The sequence below is a fragment of the Chrysemys picta genome, chromosome 2 (genome assembly GCF_011386835.1).
Source record: "Chrysemys picta bellii isolate R12L10 chromosome 2, ASM1138683v2, whole genome shotgun sequence".
Taxonomy (NCBI): Eukaryota; Metazoa; Chordata; order Testudines; family Emydidae; genus Chrysemys; species Chrysemys picta.
Genome location: NC_088792.1, coordinates 56,261,849 through 56,283,309, shown reverse-complemented (window position 1 = coordinate 56,283,309; position 21,461 = coordinate 56,261,849). Strand labels below are relative to the sequence as shown.

Sequence of the window (21,461 nt, the reverse complement as noted above, 5' to 3'; positions counted from 1 at the left end):
TAGAGCCTTAAAATTGTTTTAAATTGGGGGAAATTCTCCTAAAAATGTAACTGGACAAAATTTTTTTTTATAGCATTTGAATCTGACAACATTGTAACTAAAACCAGGGGCAAAAGTAAAATTTCTCTCTTACCAGTACGGGGGAGGGGGCAGCTTTGCTTCCCCCCCCCCTCCCCTGAAGGGGCGAGGCCTCAGGCGGAAGGGGCAGGGCTGTGGGGGTCAGCGTCCCCTAGCCAGCCTGCCCGCGCTGCCAATGGTGATTTAAATCACCGGCCCCGGGGTAGCTGCTCCTTTTGCCCCCTCCCCCACCGCCATCAGCAGCCCGGTGGGTGAGGGGGGTCAAAAGGGGTAGGGACGTTAAAGCGCTGCTGCAGGGTCCTTTAAAGTCAGCGGTACGGGCCAGGACAGGCGGCCACTTTTTACCAGTACGCCATACTGGCCCGTATCGCCTTACTTTCACCCCTACTAAAATTGACTTAATACTGATTTAAACTACAGGTTTTCACTTGTATCTGTCAGAATTATTGTTTACATCTTGTGTATAGTGCTAAACTCCCTTCACTTGACTTACTAAATTATTTGGCTTACTGCTTAAAAGAGCTATCCTTAAAATCCTTGATTTGTTAAGTACATAACTAAATCTAAACTAATTGTGTTCAGACTGGGAAAAATCATTGATTATTTTTTGTTTTGATTTGCTTTAACTAAATTCCTAACTTTAACTTCATTAAATTACTGTTTTGCTGTGCCCTGTATCTTACACACTTACCCTCTGCAGCTATGCTGTTTTTGCATGTGTGAATTACTTGCCATGTGAGCAGCATTTCTAGATCTGGCCCCATTTTAATATTACAGTGGGTGAGTGAGAAAAGTTATCTTTTAACTTCAGAATCTCACTTCAATCATATTTGGGATGTGTGTTATAAATTTTAGAATACTTTTATGCTAACTTTATTTATCATATTTTTCTAACTACAAAGGGCAAGTCTACACTAGAGCACTACGTTGGCGCAGCTGCAGCGCATCTGGTGAAGACGCACTATGCAGACAGGAGAACGTTCTCTCGTTGGCATAATTACTCCACCTCCGAGAGAGGCGGAAGCTATGTCGGCGGGAAAGCGTCTCCTGATGACAAGCGTCAGTGTGGACAGTGCTTATATCGATGTAACTTACATTGCTCAGAGGGGTGTCTTTTTTACACCCCTGAGTGACATAAGTTACATCGACTTAAGTGGTAGTGGAGACCAGCCCAGAGTTGCCTAATGCTTTAATTGAGGCGTGGCTGAACCACGGCTCATGAGCTGCATGTGGCTCTTTTACAGTTAAAGTGTGGCTTGTGAATCCCTCCCTGCCCCCGTTCCCCCCACACGCTGCCCAATCTGGTAGATGGAGGTTCTGCTCTGTGGCAGGGTGGTGGGGGGTAGGGGCTTCTGCCCTGTGATGAAGGGGGTCTCAGGACTTTAGCCCCATGGGGGGACGCTGGGGCTCAGGGCACGTGTGCTGAGGCTTGGGGCTTCAGCAGGAGTGGGGCTGAACCCCAGCAGGCACGCCCCACAGGGCAGAAGCCCCGAGCCCTGGCAGGCGCGCCCTGCGGCTCTCAAACTTCTGAAGATTATCCTACGCGGCTCAGAGGGTCAGTAAGTTTGGCCACCCCTGCTTTAATTCTTTACACTCCAAACTAGCCTCATTTCCATTTTTGTGTGTGAATGGTAACTGCTACTGGTTTACCTTTGTCTATTCTAATTACTAAGTATTGTGCTCCTTTCATTACTTTTCTGCATATCATACTTTTCTTGATAGTGTTTATACATTATATGTATGTGTGCTTTGTCTGCGACCATCTGTACCTAAAATAGGGTTGGGAAAACTTTTTGGACCGAGGGCCACATCTGGGAATAGAAATTGTATGGCGGGCCATGAATGCTCACAAAATTGGGGTTGGGCTGCCGGGGGGGGGGGGGGAGGTGTGAGGGCTCTGGCTTCAGGGTGTGGGCTCTGGGATGGGGCTGGAGATGAGGTATTTGGGGTGCAAGAGGGTGCTCTGGGCTGGGATTGAGGGGCTTGGAGGGCAGGAGGGGAATCAGGGCTGGGGCAGGGGCTGGGGTGCGGAAAGGGGTGCAGGCTCTGGCTGGGGGTGCGGGCTCTGGGGTGGGGCTGGAGATGAGGTATTTGGGGTGCAGGAGGGTGCTCCGGGCTGGGATTGATGGGTTCGGAGGGAGGGAGAGGAATCAGGGCTGGGGCAGGAGGTTGGGGTGCGGGGAGAGGTTCAGGGTGCAGGCTCCAGGCAGCGCTTACCTCAAGCGGCTCTCGGAAGCAGCAGCATGTCCCTTCTCCAGCTCCTATGCGGTGGTGTGGCCAGGCAGCTCTCCACGCTGCCCTGCCCGCAGGCACCACCCCTGCAGTTCCCATTGGAGCGCCACAGGGGGCCATTGGAGCGCGTAGGAGCCGGAGCCCGGCCATGCCTTGTCTTCCGGGGGCTGCGTGGAGCAGCCCCCGACCCTGCTCCTGAGCTGGAGCGCCGGAGGGGAACTGTGCCATGTCTTGAGAGCTGCGTGATGTGGCCCCCGACTCTGCGCCCTGGTTGGAGCACTGGACCGGGGCCATGCAGCTGCTTCCGGGAGCTGTGTGGTGCGGTCCCCGGCCTTGTGCCCCAGCTGGAGTGCTGGAGCGGGGCCATGCCGCGGTTTCCAGGAGCCATGTGGTGCGCCTCCAATCCTGCTCCCCAGCTGGAATGCCGGAGTGGGGCAAGCCTCAGACCCCATTCCCCAGCGGGAGTTCTTGGGCCAGTTTAAAATGACTCGCAGGCCGTAGTTTGCCCACCTCAGATCTAAAAAGTCTCTCTCTTCTCCACATTAACTGAAAGACAAGAGTAGCTCCCTCACATCTAACTCAACTTTTCTAAACTGTTTACCTTGCCCAAAATTCAGATTGCAACCTTATGTACTAGCTGTATTATGATCTTTTTGTCATTTCCAACCTTTAGCCTACTAAATCCACCAAATCCAAGCTAATCCTATCTGCTCTGCATTGTTGTATAATAATCACATTGGATGATTCTTGTACCCCAGCTTTTGTTATGTGTTGTAACCATTTCAACTAGGGTATGTGTATCTAAATACTGATTAATTTTGAGCAATAATGATCATATGACTGTGAATTTGCCTAAAATTCATACTTAGCTCTCAGAATATTTGTTTCTTAAGACAGAAGTAAAGAAATAGAAAAGGTTTAGCTAGCTTTTGTTTTAAATTGATTACTTTAAATTATATTGTCCTATTTAGTTTTGTCCTAAACTGTTCTTTAATTAAGTGTTGCTATCAAGTTGAATTATAGTTGTTATAATTTAGTTACTTCATTTAAAAGTATACTTCGTTATCTGATACTATTTATTTAAATTTAGCCATTTAATTATATTAAAAATTCTCATCTACTAGTTAACCTTAATTAGGATAAACAAACTGTTGATGCTGTTAATATCTTAAATAACCGAGTGAATATCATGGTGGTTGATGCTCCTAGTTTTTTGAATTTTATATTCAATTTAAACTATTAGTCTGCTCAATATAGTTAACCAACCTTGTTTTAATTTATTTTATATTTTAGAATTTCATGTTTACTTAAGAGGGTGCTTTAAAAGTTGCTATATTGTATCAGTCAGTATTTTTCTTTTTATTTGAAGTAGGTCATTTGCATAATTCTTGATTTAGTTGTTTGGTTTCTTTTATCATTTTTGATTACTTGAATAAACATTTGATTTCAAAGTCAAGCTAATTTATTTATTTTGTGGCATTCCATAATGTATAGGAAAAAGAATCCTTGGTAACTTTTATGTGATGCAGTGTCATTAGTAACCATAATAATTAATTCTATCTCTTGATTTATTTTCCTGAACTAGTTGTAGGAGAAGCAATTAATTCTAATTATTTGTTTTCTGCCAATTATCAATTTTAATAATTGTTTGTTTTCTTTTTGTGATTTTATTTTTAACATTACCTGGCACTCATCTCCTTTCTGCCCCACAAAAGTACAAGGCCAAATCCTGCTTGCTCTACTTATTTGGATATCATCAATAATAATATTTTAATAATTGTATTACCATAGCACCTGGGAGCCCTCGTCATAAAGTAGGATCTTATTGTGGTGCTGTGCAAGTCCCATAGACATCAGTAAGACTTCTCATGTGAGTAAAACGAGCAGGATTTGGCTCATAACGAGGTCACTGTTGTGTCTGACGGGAAGGAAATGTTGAAGCTTGGGTAAATTGTTTCTTGGGATCTTTAAACTGTATTTCCATTATTTCTTTTAACAAGTTCAATAGGGAAGTGATACATCCATAAAGAGAAAAAACAAAGTCCAAAGAAGCACAAGAGAACATATTTTCAGGGATATAAAACAGTGTGCAACCAAGGTCTCAAAACACACGGAAAACAATAAATAATAAAGTGATTACTGCATACTAATTGTAATGATAAAAACAGAAAAACAAAAACAGAAAAACAAAACTGGCCATAAAAAGCCACAAGCTAACTAAAAACCTAAACACACTCATTTTATTTCAACAGATAAAGTCTGATGTGCAAATGTTTAAACTCCAAAGGGGCTTCCCATGGCCATAATAGTATGTACTGGAACCACACAGTGGTTCGATTGGCATTCACTTTGGATGATTATTGTGTTTTTCCCCTCTCCTGAGTAATGCCATTGTACCACAATCTCTTCACCTCTACATACTAGAATTTTCATGCATAAACGTATGTATTTAAGAAAAATGGTGGTCTTGTGTTTAAGGTCATGTATTAGGACTGAGGAAACCTGGATTCAGTTTGCAGCTGTGCTACAGACTGACAGTGTGGCCTTGGGCAAGTCGTTTAGGCTTCATTCCTGAAGACTTGTTCATGTGCTTAACAAAGTAGTCCCATTAAAATCACTCAGGCCCCTTAGTTTGTACAGTTAAATGTGCAGAATAAGATCCTTAATCTCTCTGAGTCTCAGTTCCCCATCTGTAAATTATGAATAAGATGACTTCTTTGTCTGACAAATGAGATTGTAAGGTTTTTGGGGTAGGGATTTTCTCTCAATATGTATAGGCAGCAGGTAGCTAGGGCTAGAGGGAACTCAGTCCCCCCAAATCAGAGCCACCCTGTTGCCCATGCACACAGCCCAGCTCATCAGGCGAAGCTCTGCGTTTGGCGGCACCAGGACCAGCTTGGCATTGAGCCGCCTGGGTGCCCATCAGCATGACAAGCAGGGAGAGTCCCCAGAGACCAGCAGTAATTGGTGAGACAAGTCTATGGGGCCCTGGCATAGTGCTGCAGGCAGAATTCATCCCCAGTGTGGCCAGCGAGCCTGCCCCATCCTTGGTGTGGTGGTGGCAAGTCTGTCCCACAGCTCTGGTCTCTGCAAGAAGAGCTGGGGTTGAAGGCAGGGAGTCAGAGGGAGGAGAGGAGAGGTGAAGAGGCTGCACAGGAGGAAGCCAGACACAACTACAGCCAGCTGGGGCCACCGGCATCGCCACCCCATTCCCTGCATTCCCAGCCCCCTCCTGCCATAGACCCCCACATAAACACCTCCCACAGTCACCCCATTCTCCTCGCCATGACCCCCAAACCTGTCTGTCCCATAGCCCCCAAATAACACCCAGAGCCTGCTTAAATCCATCTAACCCCCTGCTAACCTATCAAAGGGAAAATGGGACACCGCATAGGTCTGGCCCAAGCCACTCGCCCATGCCGTGTCCCTCTCGCCACCCGCTCGCACATGGGGCTGGCCTGTGTCCTGCTCCCCGCTCTCCCCATGCAGAGCTCTCATCTGAGCCCAGCTTGCCCCCTGCATGGGACTGGAATTGCTCAGAGCCCTGCCTGCTCCCCCACATGGCTGTTGCTGCTCACTGGAGGCCTGATTTCCCCCTCGCCCCCCGCAGAGCTGGCATAACCATTTGTCTCTCCTGCACATTTTTGGCCATTTTGGCCAAAAGTGGGCATTTGTCCCATTTGTTCTTGCCAACTGATCATCACTTTTGCGCCCCCGCCCCCTCCCCCCCAAAAAAAGATCAGGACAGAGCTTAAAAAAAGGGACTGTCCCAGTCAAAATAGGATGTATGTTCACCTACCTATCCCCAAAGAAACACACACAAGTTGAAATTGCCTACTTTTGATCAATACTTAGTCCTGCTTGCAGAAGCAGTGTTTCCACATCAATTACTTGTTAGAATGGTTTCCTCACAAAGAAGGATAATAATTATTCATTGGATGATTAATCGCTTTGTTTCCTTTTTGAATTACGTCTGATCTACATCATATTTTGCAATTTGTTTAGTTTTCCCAGGAAGCATTTACTCATTAGCTATTTTAATTATCAGTATGGTTGAGAAGGTGTTTCGTTGGATCTTCCTGTTTTCACTGGCTTATAACTTTCCGAACCAATATTTCTTATTTTATTTGATGTGGTCTTCATGTAGTAATGATGCTTGGAAATGATCTTACAAGTCCTTTTATGGAAACCTATTAAAGCGAGCTGGGCTGAACATGCTCCCAGTATTGGTTTATGTTACCAAAACTGTGAAAGGAGAACTTGATTTCTTTTCTGATAGACCTAGTGAATGAAGGGCAGGCAGTAGATATAATATATTTGGATTTTTAAAAAAAAACTGATATATTGTCTCATGACATTTTAAAAAATTCATTCAAGTTGGATTGGATATTAATACTATCCTATGGATTGAAAACTGCTTGAAAGACTATAAACAAAGGGAAATGATAAATGACCATGCCTCAGTTGTTGGGAGATACATCACATTGTGCCTATGATGAATATACTGCCTGTCCAGAATTTAAGACTCCTGGGGAGCTGGGGCAACCCAGGCAGAACTTAGACCAGGGATCGGCAACCTTTGGCACGCGGCTCGCCAGGGTAAGCACCCTGGCGGGCCGGGCCGGTTTGTTTACCTGCCGCATCCGCAGGTTCGGCCGATCACGGCTCCCACTGGCCACAGTTCGCTACTCCAGGCTAATGGGGGAGGCGGGAAGCGGTGGCGAGCACATCCCTTGGCCTGCTCCGCTTCCTGCAGCTCCCATTGGCCTGGGAAGGTGAACCGTGGCCAGTGGGAGCCATGATCGGCTGAACCTGTGGACGCGGCAGGTAAACAAACCGGCCCGGCCCGCCAGGGGCTTTCCCTGGCGAGCCACGTGCCAAAGGTTGTTGATCCCTGACTTAGACCCTCATCCCTCCTTTTCAATGACAGGTATGCAGAGTATGGGAGAAGTATGTCATTAGACCACAGGGTCCAGCTGGCATGCATAAAGGGAAGGGGTAGAGATGCTATTGCTGAAACTTTCCGCATCTTTGTTCTACTTGAAAACATTTTTTTTTTAAGCATTACTGCTGGGAGCAGAATTAAAAATTTTCTGAAGTTATAAGAAACATATCCAACTTGTTGGTAACACTGTATTAATTACAGTTACATGTGTATATAATGTTTGTTTAAAGATGAATAAAAATACAGATGGGAAAACAAAAGAAGGAAGAGGTACGGCCATTTCTGATAGAAAGCCTTGACTCAACCTTATAACACTTCAGAAAGGGGAGGCTTTTATTTGGGGGTAGCTTCTGCCCCACAAAGGGCGAATTTTTATATTTGTCTATTCTTCCTACTTGTCTTCCCACCAACATCAGCTTTGTGTTCCTCGGATTTAGTTTCAGCCATCCACCTTTCATACACTTCTGATCTCAGTCCAGGCTCTCAGATAGTTGGATGACTTCGCTATCAGCATGGGAAATGATTAGGATATAGTGCGGGTGTGTTCATATGGTTATTCAGCAGGATGGTTAGTAGAATAGATCCTTGAGAGACTCCAAGTGTGAGGGGTCCAGTAAAAGAGGAGAAGTTGTCCAACAGCAAGCTCTGAATGCGGCCCAAAAGGAAGGATCTCATCCAACTGAGTGCTTTCTCCATGCAGTTCCTCAGATGACTAAATGTTTGTAGGATCAGGGCATTAGAGCCTGAAGTGCTTCTGTGCATGGAATATGAGTTTATGCAGCATTTAGCACAGTGGGGCCCTAATACTGTATTGATTCAGGCCTCCTCTGGGCACTGCAATCACATTAATGTTTAATAATACAAATAGGGCTAATTTTGCCCTGTATCTGCGTTCTTAACATAGCATATAATTCACATTATACAGTGCTGTTTTCCTTATTACAAAGATTTTTTTTTTGGTCTAGAAAATGAAGTGAACTTGTTTGGTGCATTTCAGATTGTAGGGCATCCACACACCTTAGATCAGTGGTCCCCAAACTTTTTCGTCTGGTGGGTGCCAGATGACGAGCCACGGAGGACCGTGGCGGCGGACGAGCATCCGCCGAAATGCTGCCGACAAGCGGCAGTGTCAATAGGCGTCGTCGCCGAAATGCCGCCGACAAACAGCGTCATCCACAGGCGTCGCCGCCGAAAATCGGCAGCATTTCAGCAGCGACGCTTCTGGATGCTGCTGCTTGTCAGTGGCATTTCGGCAGATGCTCGTTTGCCAGCCAGTACGCAGGCGCACTTAGACGCCCCGGCAGGCGCCATGGCGCCCGCGGGCACCGGGTTGGGGACCTCTGCCTTAGATCATGGAACAAGACAGCAATTAGCAACAGTCTCTCTCATTATAGTGTCTTATTTGGCTATCCCTCAATACAAAGGTTATGTCTGCCAAGGGGGTTCGTTGCTGGGCTCTTAGGGGGCTGAGGAGTCTTCTCTGATGGATCGCAATATTGTCATGCTGGAGAGGCTTGTGTGGGCTAAAGACCATCAGAGCTATTTTGTCCGGTACTTTCATTATAATGTAACTGTGAAAGCATTAGTTCTTACAGTGCTTGAACTGCTCTGAAATTGTTTCCCCTCAGTTTGTAATGTGTTACAACCAAGACTTTTTTTTTATTACATACATTCCTCCTTGGTGCCATATTTCCCTTTCAGGTCTATTTATTGATTTAAAGATGCATTTTCTTTTTTTAAGTCAATTTGCAGATGGTAAATTTCTTTTAACTCTCAAAAGCTACCACAGTATTGTATTTTGCTGATGTAACTTAAAAAACCCCATAGAGCTAGGCCTGCTATTTGTAAATTAAGGTGCCTACTGAAAGCTATTTTAAGACATGACTGAGTTGTTAGTTTCTGTTAGCTGGTTGAAATAACATGAGATGGTCATGTGTAAGTGAACGCCGTGTTTTGAAAGAATCCGAGTCCAGGGATTTGCACAGTGAATAGTTATTGAAATTTTTGTATTAATAGTGAGCAATCAGAATGTCAGTTGAAAATTATTTACCAGTTGCAAGTCAATACCTGCAGAGCATTCCCTGCAGGTGGAGTGCTTAAAATCATTCTATTTCAGTTTAACATTTATAATGGCGGGGAAAAAGAAAATAGAAAAGTTAAAGAGTAGTGTTGCTTTGCACCACTCTGCTGGGGTAAAATAACTCTAACACTTGCATAGCTGGCCCTGATAAGAGAAGACGCCTCTACTCCGATATAACGCGACCCGATATAACACGAATTTGGATATAACGCGGTAAAGCAGTGCTCCAGGGGGGCGGGGCTGCGCACTCCGGCGGATCAAAGCAAGTTGGATATAACGCGGTTTCACTTATAACACAGTAAGGTTTTTTTGGCTCCCGAGGACAGCGTTATATCGAGGTGTACTTGAGTTGTGTAGAGTTGGTGCAATGGCATCTATGCCCTTCCCTGTGGCTGGTATAGAAGACATGGTTGTGGAGAATGGGCATTGCTCTGGTCTTCCCTGCATTCTGGTGTGTCCTGGCTACTTTCATGACCCTTGTGTCCATTGGGACCTATGCCTGAAAACATCTAACTTACACGGGGGAGGACTAGCCTGATCCGCAGCTGGCACAGGATCAGGGGAGTGCAAAAGTGACTTAAAGACATGATGCGAACAGCCTTTTCTGAAATGTGTCATTCAACCACAGTCAAAGATTAAGTCACAGAGTATACAATTTTTCAAATGGTTTTTGTCTTTGTTTTTATTAAATTGGAGGGTACAATATGTTCTCTTCTTACTGCGCTGGTAATTCCCATACTCCTAGAGGAGATTACGCATGCACTTTGAAAAGAGACTATATTCTCAACAGCACAAACCCAATCTGAAACAAATAATGCTTTTCTTGACTACAGTTCATACCGTATAAATCAATTTCCTGTTATTTTTTTCTATTTTGTTCTAGACTCCACCAAGAAAATTAAGGATGTTCTGGAAGAATTCCATGGTAATGGTGTGCTAGCAAAATATAATCCTGAAGGGGTAATTCTTCTTTTTTATTCAGTGGTTTAAAAATGTGATTAATGTAAAAAAATGTTTTAAAAATGGCATGGCAGAATAAGCATTTATAAATAGATAATTATATACAAATTTGCTGCTTGGAGTGATGCTCTATTCTTTTGAAAGTAAAACATATACTGAAGAACTAAAAAAAGGATTTATTTAACTAAAAGGATTTATTAATATGATTATTTCATAGAAGCATAGAAATGTAGGGCTGGAAGGGACCTCAATAAGTGATCTAGTTCATCATTCAAAAGCCAGAGAACACATGTTTATTCTGATGAGTAATTTATTTGTGTAAACAAAGTTATAGTTGCTCTTTTATTAAAAAAAAAAATCACTTACAAAAATCTTTGAGGTGAAGTTAAGATGCTGCCACAGAACAATGCCTTGTGCTCCATATATCCTTCTGGGATGTGGGACTTCATAATGCCAAATTCAAAACAAACTTAGGAAAATCAGGCAATGCTTATTTGTGGTGCTGCTTCACATGCCACCTTAATCCTAGCTACATAAGGACGCAAACACCTTGTTGTATCATTATTTTGGGAGTGAGGAATATTTGCCTGAATTGCAAATTGCCTGAGAGTAATATTAGGAAATTCTCCAATGCATTGTTAGGTTCTGTAATTGCGGTAGTAAGGAGAGGTAGCTCACTGTGTCCAGCGTGATGGTTGTCAACCAGCAGCAATCATTTCCTGTATCAGTGCTGCTACAAAAGCTACATACAGGGCCTTGAATATGAATTCTGATTTGGAGTTATAGCAGACACAGATATAATGCCCATTATTGTTAAGGAGGAGTAGGGGCACTAGATGATCACATTGGTCCATTCAGGCCTTAAAATGTAGGCCTTAAAAAGTAGGACCTTGACTGGTTTTCATAAACTTTTTTTTAAATATTAACTTTTTTTAGTGATATGTAGGGAATCCTTAGCTGAACAGGGAGCTGCAAAATTTATGCTGCTTTTGGTGTTGTCCTCAATCTTTGTAGGAAGTTCTCATGTATGGATATGGGTTCTTAATCAGTATTTTATATATATATAAGAAAAAGCATTTCTGTTTATCTTTGAGTTTTTTTCTATTTAAACCTATGGAATAAAGCCAGATAATGCTCTTTAGAACATGCATATAGTATATATCAAAATAGCTAAATAGCCCAATATTTATTTTCCTTGTTGGCATATTTTTCTGAGACTTATATGGAATTCATAATATGAGAGCATATGAGAGCACTTGTGCTAAGTAAACTTTATGTTGTGAATAAGTTCCCATATATTACTTTGTATTGTATATATTAAACATTGGCAAGTAAACCAGCTAAAGCCCCTTGAACTTTGAGATCTTGTGTGATACTTTAAATTGTGGCGGTAAAATACAATAATAAGTAATTTTACCTGACCTCTGGATCTGTACACATTTTTATATGTACCTCTGGATCTGTAGAGCAGTGGTTCTCAAATTATTTATCATTATGGGCCACATGCACACAATATATATACTACCCAATCAGCGGTGTGCTGATTGGGCCACAAACGGCCCGTGGGTTGAGAACCACTGCCGTCGAGCAATGAATTGTCCTTGACTGATTATCTTGAATCTGCATTATTTTTATGCCTGGAGCTATGCTATGAAACTTTGTAGTGTGCTATATTTATGGAGATAAAAGTGTCTAAACAATCTCATGTTCCAGACTTCCCCTTGCCCTGTGGGTTCAATGCTGTATTCCACTCTAGTGCTGTTGTACTGCAATTCTTCATTATATGCCACTTTAATAATCAGATTGCTCCAGTACAATTATTATCTTTTTGACATTCAAAACTGAGTTTTGAAATCATGGGGTCTTGTTTCTTCATTGTCTTTCACCTTGTAGAGTCACATAAACCTGTGCAGAGTGGTCAGATTGGGAAGTTAGTGCAGCATTGGAGATGATGAACTTGGCCATCAGAAGCTTATCCAATGTAGGGAGGGACCCTCCAGTGCCATGGACCTGATTGTAGCAGCTCCTATGCCATTCCCTCTGCCTGCTTTTGGTGTAGGGAATGTGATTGAGGCTTCTGTAAAGACCACTGATTCGCAGATGTCATTTCAGTCTCACTGTAGTCATTGTCAGCCGGCATAGTTTGGAGCAGCCTTTTAGACTCGCTAGGGGATGAGCCCCTAAAACTCATCTCAGTTATTCAGGATTTATCTCAGCTAGTGCAAGGCACCCACTGGCCCTTTAGAAGAGCTCTATTGAAGAAATAGTCAAGGTTAAGTTAAGAAAGTAGATGGAGCCAAAGACAATGAAATGTTTAGGTATAGCAAGACCAGGGCTTTTGTTGTAACAAGACTGTTTCAAGGTAGGCTGTTTCAGCAATTGTGTGGTTCAGGGGGACATGCTGTGGCCATTGAACCTAGGCTGCCTTATGAACTGTGAGTTTGAGGTCCTGCCTTTGTCAGAAATGTGAGAGCAATAGGTGGGTGTGTTGCTACTATCCACCTATGTCAAGGGGATTTTATACTTTTGGGGACATTTACCCTTAGTAAAGCTACTTTACAAGGGTATCTATTTCCTGCGGGGCCCATCTCTATGTCCCCATGTGAGCTGGGGTCTGGAGGAGCCTCTGTGTGGGAAGCTGAGAACAGGCATTCTTGGAACTTGCACCCAGTGCTAAGACTAAGGTGAGGGGCTGCGAATGGGCACGCTTGGTGCACAGCACAGGCTCACAAGTGCAGTCACTGGGGAGAGGAATAAGAACACCCACTGAGATTAATAGAGCAGTTCACGTGTCTCAGAGCCATTGTTTAAAGCTGTATTGATCTCCCTGGGGTGTTCTCATTTAGCTGAGATCATGTCATTAACATGAAATGGGCCACTTCATCTCTCTGAGGTTATGTTTACTCTGCAATAAAAGACCCGTGGCTGGCCCAGGTCAGCTAACTCAGCTCAGGCTGCATATAAAATTGTAATGTACTGTGACCCTCCCCCTTCGCGGGATCCTAGAGCCCAGGCTCCAGCTCAAGCCCGAATGTTTACTCTGCAATTTTATAGCCACACGAGCCTGAGTCAGCTAACCTGGGCCAGCTGCAGATCTTTTATTGCAATGTATACACACCGTAAGCCTTCTATGCTGCAGATGAATGTGTAGAGTCTCTTCCCATATGCTTGTCCCCAATTTTTGGGGTAGTGACTCTGCAACTCCATTCTCCTGACCCTTTCTGCCTCCAGCTGGTACATGCACTCCTCACAGGTTCACCACTTTCCCACCTCTCTATGGCCACTCCTGGTAGCATGAAGTGGCAAGGTGGAGTTGGTGTGTTTGTGTGTATGTGTGTGTGTAGGGGGTACTCAAAGCAGCGTGTGTGTGTGTGTGTGTGTGTGTGTGTGTGTGTAGGCGTTTGGCATAGTAGGTGTGCATGAGGGTGGCTTGGAATAACGGGCATGTTGGAGGGACTGGGGCAGTAGTAGTGATCTCGGCAGTTAGTGGGAATATATGAGTCAGAGCAGGTGAGGGGTGGTGTGGAAACTGTGCAGAAGAGGGTGAGGTGGAAAGAAGGGGTCAGAGCGGTGCATGGAGGATGCTGTGGGGTCTTCAGCTTTGTCTCCCTCATCCCCCAGACCCATCAATCAAACAATGATAGGTACTAATAGCATCTGAGTGTCTCACAATCTTTAGTATTTACCCTCACAAGATCCCATGAGGTAGGAAGGTGCTGTCATCCCCATTTTTACAGATAGGAAACTGAGATACAGAATGTCTAGTTGACTTGACTGAGGTCACACAGGGAGTCTGTCACAGAGCAAAGAATTAAACCTGGGTCTCCTAAGTCCCATGTCCTTATCCTGGACCATCCTTCCTCTCACATCATCCACAATGTCTGTTCCCCCTTCAAAAAATATCCCCACTGACTCCATACTTGTTCCCACATCCTCTGCTCAGCCTACGGGTCTCATGTTGATGCCTGCCTCTTCTTGCGGAGGACAGTTCAGAAGAGAGAAACAGGCTGTACTAGACAGGCAGAGAGATCTGAGATATAATGATGCGGAGGCAGCCGGTGCATTCTCTGGCCAGGGTAATTGTTGCTAAGGAGTCAGTGGCAGGGGAGAAAGAGAGCTGATCTGTGGTACCTGGGGGTGTTGATAAATTACTTACTTAAAAGCCACGGAAATTAAATTCCCCAAATCTTTGTTAATACAGAGTTAAGGTTGCCCAATGCTGTCCTGTGTCCTTCCAGAATGTTGAAATCAGTTCAACTTAAATCTCTGAAAAGCAGGAAATAAAAAAAGGAAAGGTAATCACTGGCGCTGGAACTGGGGCAGTCAGGGGGCTCCCTCCACTTTTAAAAGTGGGAGGGCCATGTCCCCTGCTTTCTAACAAAAGAAACATATGCACTTTCTGTAGGATATTTAAGTATAACTCCTCCGGCACTTTGGCCTTGGCCCTGCCCAGTTCTATAAAAGTTCCAGTGCCTGAAGGGCCATTGCTTCCGCCCCCCCCCCTCTTTAAAACCTGGCTGGGAGGGAGCGCATCATGATATGATCCAGTTGGCCAGCATCCGGGTCCCGATTAGGGTTGCCAGGCATCTTGTTTTTGACCGCAACGCCCAGTTGAAAAGGGACCCTAGCAGTTCCGGTCAGCACTGCTGACCAGGCTGTTAAAATTCTGGTAAGCAGCATAGCAGGGCTTCCCAGCCCGGAACCCCCTTCTACATCCTGAATGCCTCATTTTTGGCCCCACCCCCTCCTGCACACCAACCATCTGCCACAGCCTGGTGAAAGTGAGTGAGGGTGGGAGAGAGCAAGTGATGGAGGGAGGAGGGATGGAGTGAGCGGGGGTGGGGCCTCAGAGAAGGGGCTGGGCGGGGCAAGGGTGTTTGGCTTTGTGCAATTAGAAAGTTGGCAACCCTAGTACCGGTCTGCACTGAGGCACATGCTGGCAGTCGGGACCTCATCTGTTGGCTAATAAAACAGCTCCTCTTGGTGTCGGGGACCTGCTGGGTCTGGGAAGCAGGAAGGGCCTATTCCCCAAGGGTTTCAGGCTGGTCATCAGGGAACGTAAGGTAAGGAGTGTGTCTGTGTGTGTGTGGGGGGGGGGGGGGAAGCAGGCATTCTGGGAAGATGAGGCTGGTGGGAGGGAGCAGGGGCTCCAGTAGGATGAAGCTGATGGGAAGGGCAGGTGCTCTGGTAGGGGATGCTGGCGGGAGGAGAGAGGGGCTCCAGGAATGTGAAGCTGGCGGGAGGGGCTGGGGCTCTGGGAGGGTGGGATGGGGGGGGCTGGGGCTCTGGGAGGGTCAGGCCATTGGGAGGTAGGGGCTTGGCCCCCCACTCTTTCAGGCCTTTCAGCACCCATGAAGGTAATGTAAACAAACTTCTGAAAACTAGGAAATACAAAGCTAAGGTACATACAAATGTGTCCTTACCTCCCTTTGAGCACTGGCCCAGCATGGCCATAAAACACATACAAAACCTCTGCCCCTGTAGTTAGTGCAGCACACTCAGGGAATAGGGCACATGATCACTGTAAGACAGATCTAACAACTTCTCTTTGGTGAATCAAACTTATGTTTAGGTGAGGTGCATTGAACAGGAGCTATCTACACCTGCTGTGTACTCAAATACTGAGCCTACATCAGAGGAACACCCCCAATATTAGAAAAATCCCTTTGTACAACCCTTTTGTCCTTATCCCCAGGATTCTGTCTAGCACTGTATTTTTACTTACCCATCATTAAACCCACAGACTACTCTCCTATCCTGCCTCACTGCTGACAATCCTCATGGCAAGAAACCCCTTACTTACTGCTACTGACACAACCAACAGAACTCAGCGCTGCAGTAAGGCATACTGGATCTCTGATTGGTACAAAAGCATGTCTTTCCTTTATCATAAACACATAGGAAGGGGTGTTCCAGATCTCCTTCTATCACAATTACAGCTCTTCGAAGCTTCTCCAGCTAATCCCTCCACTATTCATTACAGCAACACTTAACACAGTACTAGAGTGTATGCAGATATTTTTTTGTTGGAAATTACCAGCTGCAGGGGGCAAAGTTAAGGTTTCAATGGCATGTACCTTAATTCTATATTTTCTGGTTTTTAAAGATTTGAGATTAGCTGAACTCAACATTCTGGAAGAGCATGAGGCACCAGTAATCTTAACTGGGTGTTAACTAGGTTTTGGGGCATTTGATATAATTCATACCCAGATCACATCTTCTATAAATAAATCTAGAGTGGTATTTTTTACTCTGAAGTAGTTTTGAGCATTTGTGAATAAATGGAAAAAGTGACTACAATCCCTTCATCCAAAGCACTGTTTTGATTTACTTATTGTACAAATGATAGGAAACACAGCATTTCATCACGTTTTTTTAAAAGGTGCTGACCAGAGTCTATCCTTCTTTGTGCTTGCAGTTAAACTCCTCAGAACTGGTTCAGCAACACCTGTTGCTGACATTCATTGTTGACAACAGATAACTTACACAAAGTACACTGGGCTGATGATGAAAGTTTCAAGACATTGTTTTCATTGTTATTTTTCCTTGGATATCTGTCATTGCATGGTTAAAAATCAAATGCTTGCACTGTCTAACTAATCAAGACTAGTATCAGAGGGGTAGCTGTGTTAGTCTGAATCTGTAAAAAGCAACAGAGGGTCCTGTGGCACCTTTAAGAGTAACAGAAGTATTGGAGCATAAGCTTTCGTGGGTGAATGCCCACTTCATCAGATGCAAGTCTAATCAAGACTAGACACATTTTTAACAACTATGCTAACATAAATTAATGGAATGTGTTTGTTCTCTTTCAAACCTGTTTATCTACAAAATGAAATTTTCAACTAAAATAGTCCTATTATAAAAACAGAGTCTGAGTGTTACTTTATAGACTGCATTAATATAAAGTATGTGTTCTCTCTTTCTTTGCATGCACTACAGAAACAAGACATTCTTAATCAAGTAAGTAATCTTTCTTCATTAGATTTTTTGTTATTACTAATATGAACAGTGATTGTTTATTTGCAGGGTTCCACTGAAACATTCATATATTGATAAATATTTCATGTGGCCACTCTCTCAGGTAATGTATTACAATTTGAAGCTGAGAACAAGGTGTATTCTTACTAAGACAGCATGTTGTTTTTCATTAGGCGAATTTAACTTGTGTCTTTGTGACTGTCCAAAATTTTGCTAACAGTGTAATTAAGAGCAACCTGGAAAACTGAGGTAGGATAATCAGCCACGAGATAATGTGTAATTTCTAGTGAGCTCTTGGAAATGTTTTCTGTTCCTGTGAGCTATTATTTTTTGAGAAGCATTAATATGATCACATAATCTTTCAATGATCATACTGTGTCATTGACATGTACACTGGTGTGATACAAAGCCAATTAGTCCCATAAACTATCCAACTTTCAGAATTTGAGTAGAATATAAACTTGAGTGTAATTAGCTATATAATAACATTACCCTGTTGTGCTCAGAGCCTAAAACAACAAAATATATTCACACTACAGTAGATAGCTAACTAGATGAATCTAGAGGTTGACAGCTGCTTGTGTCTTCCCTCTGTACATCTGCGCGAGGGCCAGAGACAATGTGATTCTAAGGTTTGTAAATCCTGCTTAGTTCACAATTGAAAATGAATTTTGTAATCTCACCTAATATCCAAAGAACATTTGTTTTCCACATAGCAAAATCATATCCAGTGCAACACAGTTAGTAGCCACTTCTTTAGAGAGGCTCAGTGCTCAGTATAGGAATGTTAAAAAGCAGGATTTATATTCAGGAACAAAGTGTCTGTGAGGAAGATTGAGTAGTGCAGTCAAACACTGTTCCTGACCTCTAAAACTCCAGTGCAGCTCTTCCTTAGCTTTCATTTATACCAAGTTTATCCATGTCCCAGACCCCAAAACAGTAAATGAAAGATATTTATCTGGGATATGAAACCATGAGAAGAGGGAGTGAATGCTCCATGTAATTGGTTTATTATTCAATAACAGCTCAAGCAGCAATATGTTTGAAGAGCCTATGCCAACAGTGGCAACAAGGGATTCCAGAAAATTATGTTCCTCAGCTTTCCAACTACTAGAGAACGGGTCAGCCAGCAAATATTACATACTAACTCAGGGTTGAGCAAACTTTTTGGCCCAAGGGCCACATCTGGGCATGGAAATTGTATGGGGGGGGCATGAATGCTCACGAAACTGAGGGGTGGAGTGTGGGACAGGGTGAGTGCTCTGGGTGGGAGTGCAGGCTCTGGGGTGGGGCCAGAAATGAGGAGTTCAGGGTGTGGGAAGGGGCTCCGGGCAGGGGTAGGGGTTGTGGGGTTTGTCAGGGAGGTGGGGGGGGGTTCTGGCTGGGGGTGCGGATGAGGGGTTGGGGGTGCAAGAGGGTGCTCTGGGCTGGGACTGAGGGGTTCAGAGGGCAGGAGGGGGATCAGGGCTGGGGCAAGGGGTTGGGGTCAGGGGTGCAGGCTCTGGGTGGCGCTTACCTCAAGCAGCTCCCGGAAGCAGTGTCATGTCCCCCTTCCATCTCCTATGTGGAGGCCCGGCCCGGCGGCTCTGTGTGCTGTCCTGTCTGCAAACGCCACCCCTGCAGCTCCCATTGGCCGTGGTTCCCGGCCAGTGGGAGCTGTGGGGGCGGTGCATGGGTTGCGATCAGTGTACGGAGCCCACTGGCTGCCCCTATGTGTAGGAGCCAGAGGGCAGATGTGCCGCTGCTTCTGGGAGCTGTGCGGAGCCAGGCAAACCCCCAATCCCACTCCTCGGCTGGAGCACAGGTGCAGGGCAAACCCCTAACCCCACTCCCTGGCGGGAGTTTGAGGGCCAGATTAAAACGTCTGAAGGTCTGGATGCGGCCCCCAGGCCATAGTTTGCCCACCCTTGTAGTAACTAGTTGGTATCTGTCACGTTCTGGGGTGCAATCTAGACCAATGAGAGGTTGTCACTGCCTGCCCCTCTAACCCAGGGTGCCTTACAATGCTTTGCTGTTGTAGCTCCCACTCTCAGTTGGGCTACTCTCAGTTTACCAGAATGCAGGTCACACTAAGTGTCTGTATGTAGTTGAAACGCTGATCTGGCAGCTCTGACTCCAGCAGCCTGTCATCAACACACCAGTCGCACTGGCTTCCAGCAGCCTTGTTTACAAACTGACTTGTGACTGACATATGACTTATTTTTAAATGATTTTATGTGCACACAAGATTCAGCTTTTATAAGCGAGAAGCTGAAATTATTGAAATGCTAAGCCTCTCCAAAATCAGGATCATAATGGAAATAATATATGAATATAGTAGCAATTATGGATGGTGATATAGTAGCAATTATGGATGGTTAAGAGGCAGGATAAGCATTATCCCTTTTTATGTGACAGTATTTCAAAGTACTGTTTAGTGATCCACTTTAAAATAAAAGTGAGATAAACACTTTGTTGGAAGCAAGATTCATTCAGATAGCTATTGATTTTTTTATATGGCTATTGATGAATTTTTAAAGGTGAAGCATTTCTGAGCTCACAAGTATAATGAGAAGAAGCACAGTCTTTATGTTTTGGACTTGATTATGGGTTACAGCAAGTCAGTTTGTATCAGTCTTCTCTGATGGATAATGTGGGACAGTTGTTAAACTGATATGCTGAAACATCAATTGAAAAGCGGTTTTTCTGTGAAATTACTTGCTGCAAGAAACCTTGAGAAACAAGGTGTTCTTCAGGGCAGATATTGTTCTCTTTTTATTGTGTATCCAAGAATATTGATATAAAATATATTTTGTTACAAGCTGTAACTTTTTAATTATTATAAGAAGATTCTATAGTGATATCTAATATCCCATAACTCCAGTTCCAAGATGGTGTAATGTAAAACACATCAGAGGTTTGTGGTCATGTTCATCACAAGACACTTTTGTGAGTCCTAGTGTTTATATTGTATAATTAACAAAATAATAGAGAGACAAGATTGGTGAGGTGATGTCTTCTATTTGGACCAATTTCTGTTGGTGAGACAAGCTTTCTGGCTTACACAGAGCTCTTCTTCAAGTCCTGGGGCCAAGATGGTTACAACAACACAGCTACAACACTGCATATAACAAAATAATGACATTCACAGTATAAAAATCTCTATAGAGGAAGGAGTGAGCAGTGGCTCCAAAGCTAATTACTTTGTTTATTAGACCCAGTGGTATGCAGCATAGTGCTGCTGATAAGAAAGCCTGGTGTGAAAGAGCCTTCTAAGTAGCACAAAAGAAAGTAGAAATAACATTTGATTCCATACTGTATAGCTCTTCATACTATATAGCTAGAAATTATTTTACTAATACATTAGAACCTTAGGGCTTGTCTACACTTACATTTTATAGCGCTCTAACTTGCTGGTTTGGCAAGTCTGAGCGCTTTAAAGCGCTAGTGTAAACAGGCTCTGAGCGCTGGGAGCTAATCCCCTCATGGTGGTGGATTACCAGGAGCGCTGGGAGAGCTCTCTCCCAGCGCTCGCGCATGACCACACTCACACTTCTCCCACGGCAGCGCTTTGAAGTTTCCAGCGTAGCCATGCCCTTAGAGTTACGAACACCTTGGGAATAGACGTTGTTGGTAACTCTGAAATGTTTGTAATGCTGAACAAAACGTCATGGTTGTTTTTTCAAAAGTTTATCACTGAACATTGACTTAATACAGCTTTGAAACTTTACTATGCAGAAGTAAAATGCTGCTTTCCCTTAATTTTTTTAGTAGTTTATGTTTAACACAGTACTGTACCGTATTTGCCTGTGTGTGTGTGTGTGTGTGTGTGTCTGCTGCTGCCTGATTGCATATTTCCAGTTCCAAATGAGGTGTGTGGTTGACTGGTCAGTTCGTAACTCTGAGGTTCTACTGTAACAAAATCCTTTATAGGCTAAAGCACACCTGCCCTGAATAGATACACTTTAGATTTCTCTTGTCCTTCCCCCGCCTTCCCCAGATACCAGCACAGGAGGTAGTCACAAGGGAGTACAGGGAGGAAAAAGAATGGTACTGTCCCAGCAGAACAAGCAAGCTTTGGCAGGACAAGCACCTGAATGATGTTTGCATGTGATGTCTGTTGGATTAAATCTATTTACATTTGAGCATACAGAAAAGAATGTATCAAACATCCAAAGGCTGGAGTGTCATGACACTATCTTCAATTGC

The 21,461-nt window shown here is 44.1% G+C and overlaps 1 protein-coding gene across 6 annotated transcripts in view; it reads left to right on the top strand.

The window, feature by feature from the left end:
• Window positions 1–21,461, top strand: part of DGKB (diacylglycerol kinase beta) — a 525,201-nt gene that overhangs the window by 95,212 nt on the left and 408,528 nt on the right. For all 6 annotated transcript variants that reach the window (XM_065583181.1, XM_065583182.1, XM_042856642.2 and 3 more), the window contains exons 3-4: window positions 10,219–10,295; window positions 17,235–17,255. In XM_065583181.1, the coding sequence (XP_065439253.1) occupies window positions 10,219–10,295; window positions 17,235–17,255 (98 nt within the window). The remainder of the gene's footprint in view (window positions 1–10,218; window positions 10,296–17,234; window positions 17,256–21,461) is intronic.